Source organism: Aplysia californica, unplaced genomic scaffold (genome assembly GCF_000002075.1).
Source record: "Aplysia californica isolate F4 #8 unplaced genomic scaffold, AplCal3.0 scaffold01313, whole genome shotgun sequence".
In the NCBI taxonomy this organism is placed as follows: Eukaryota; Metazoa; Mollusca; class Gastropoda; order Aplysiida; family Aplysiidae; genus Aplysia; species Aplysia californica.
In genome coordinates, this window is record NW_004798583.1 from 45,206 (window position 1) to 46,329 (window position 1,124).

The following is a 1,124-nucleotide window of genomic DNA, read 5'->3' on the forward strand; positions in this document are numbered from 1 at the left end:
CTATGAAGGATAGAGCGTTATTTTCATCATCAGTTAACACACTCCCGCGGTATTCATGGCGAAAACACACGTTTCCCGGCGCGCGCGCTGTACACCAACAGTACACATTGAGTGACCCCGGCGGCCTGCCCGGCGAGTCCGACGTAATCGGTTGCTGATGATAAGATACGCATCTGGGCACAGACGCAGGATAAGAGTTAAGGACAAGAGTCAGCCCATTTACAATTCTACTGTGCTCGACCGAGAAATGTCCCCCCTTTGGGAATGGCCTAAAGACACTACAGTCAGTGGCACTGCCCCTGGAGGGGGGGGGGTGATCTAGATTCTAGATCAAGATTTCATGAGAGTGTTCTTGTTTGTCTCCGACTCAGACTCTTGTCTACTGAGTAGATTTTCTCGCACACAGTCAACTGCGGTACTTACTTCAGAATCCATGTCAGTCATATCGGTAGATCTAGAATCTACTTGTACTCGTAGAAAGTTTAAAACAACAAGCTGCCCTTTAAAAAAGTCTGAAGAATCAGAAGACAATCAGTGTTTTGATCAAGGTAGATCTATATATATATAAAGGCTTGCAGTCTTCCGTCATTCTTCCGCTGCCATTTTTGACCGGAGCGAGAGAAACAAGGAAAAAAATCGCCCCCACGGGACATCACTCTAGGAAAGAAAGTTGAGCAGACTTGCGCAGTTGTGCCGCTTCGTTTGTTTGTTGTTGTTTTTTTTCGTATTTACTATTTTCATTATAATATGTATAGTATTATTATTGTTAAACATGCACATAGTTGTCGTTATACAATTTGTCCTAGGTTAATCGTTATTAAAATGTTTTAATCTAGCTGCAAAATAATACAGCCACAACCCTTGGATAGGCCGTTGTAGGCCTAGATCAACCTTGCTCAGTTTACTTCCTCAAAAAGGAAGATGCACCCTTCAGAGTCAGAGTGTTCATATTTTTTGTATAATTTAATGCATGTGTATGGTTTGTTTGTCTGTTTCTTTGTTTGTTTGTTTTTGTTGTCATTGTTTAAATTGTTGTTTGTTCTGTTGTTGTTGGGTTGTTGTTGTTTTTGTTGCTGCTGTTGTTTGTTTGTTGTTGTTTTTTTGGTCGGTTTTTTTTTTTTTTG

At 41.0% G+C, this 1,124-nt stretch overlaps 1 protein-coding gene across 1 annotated transcript in view; it reads right to left on the reverse strand.

Annotated features, from left to right (window-relative positions):
• LOC101860941 overlaps positions 1-656 on the reverse strand; it is a gene marked incomplete in the record, with an annotated part of 15,687 nt that extends 15,031 nt beyond the window's left edge. The window contains 1 exon segment of the mRNA XM_005112536.3: positions 424-656. Coding sequence (XP_005112593.2) covers positions 424-444 — 21 coding nt within the window.
• Positions 657-1,124: the final 468 nt, after the last annotated feature.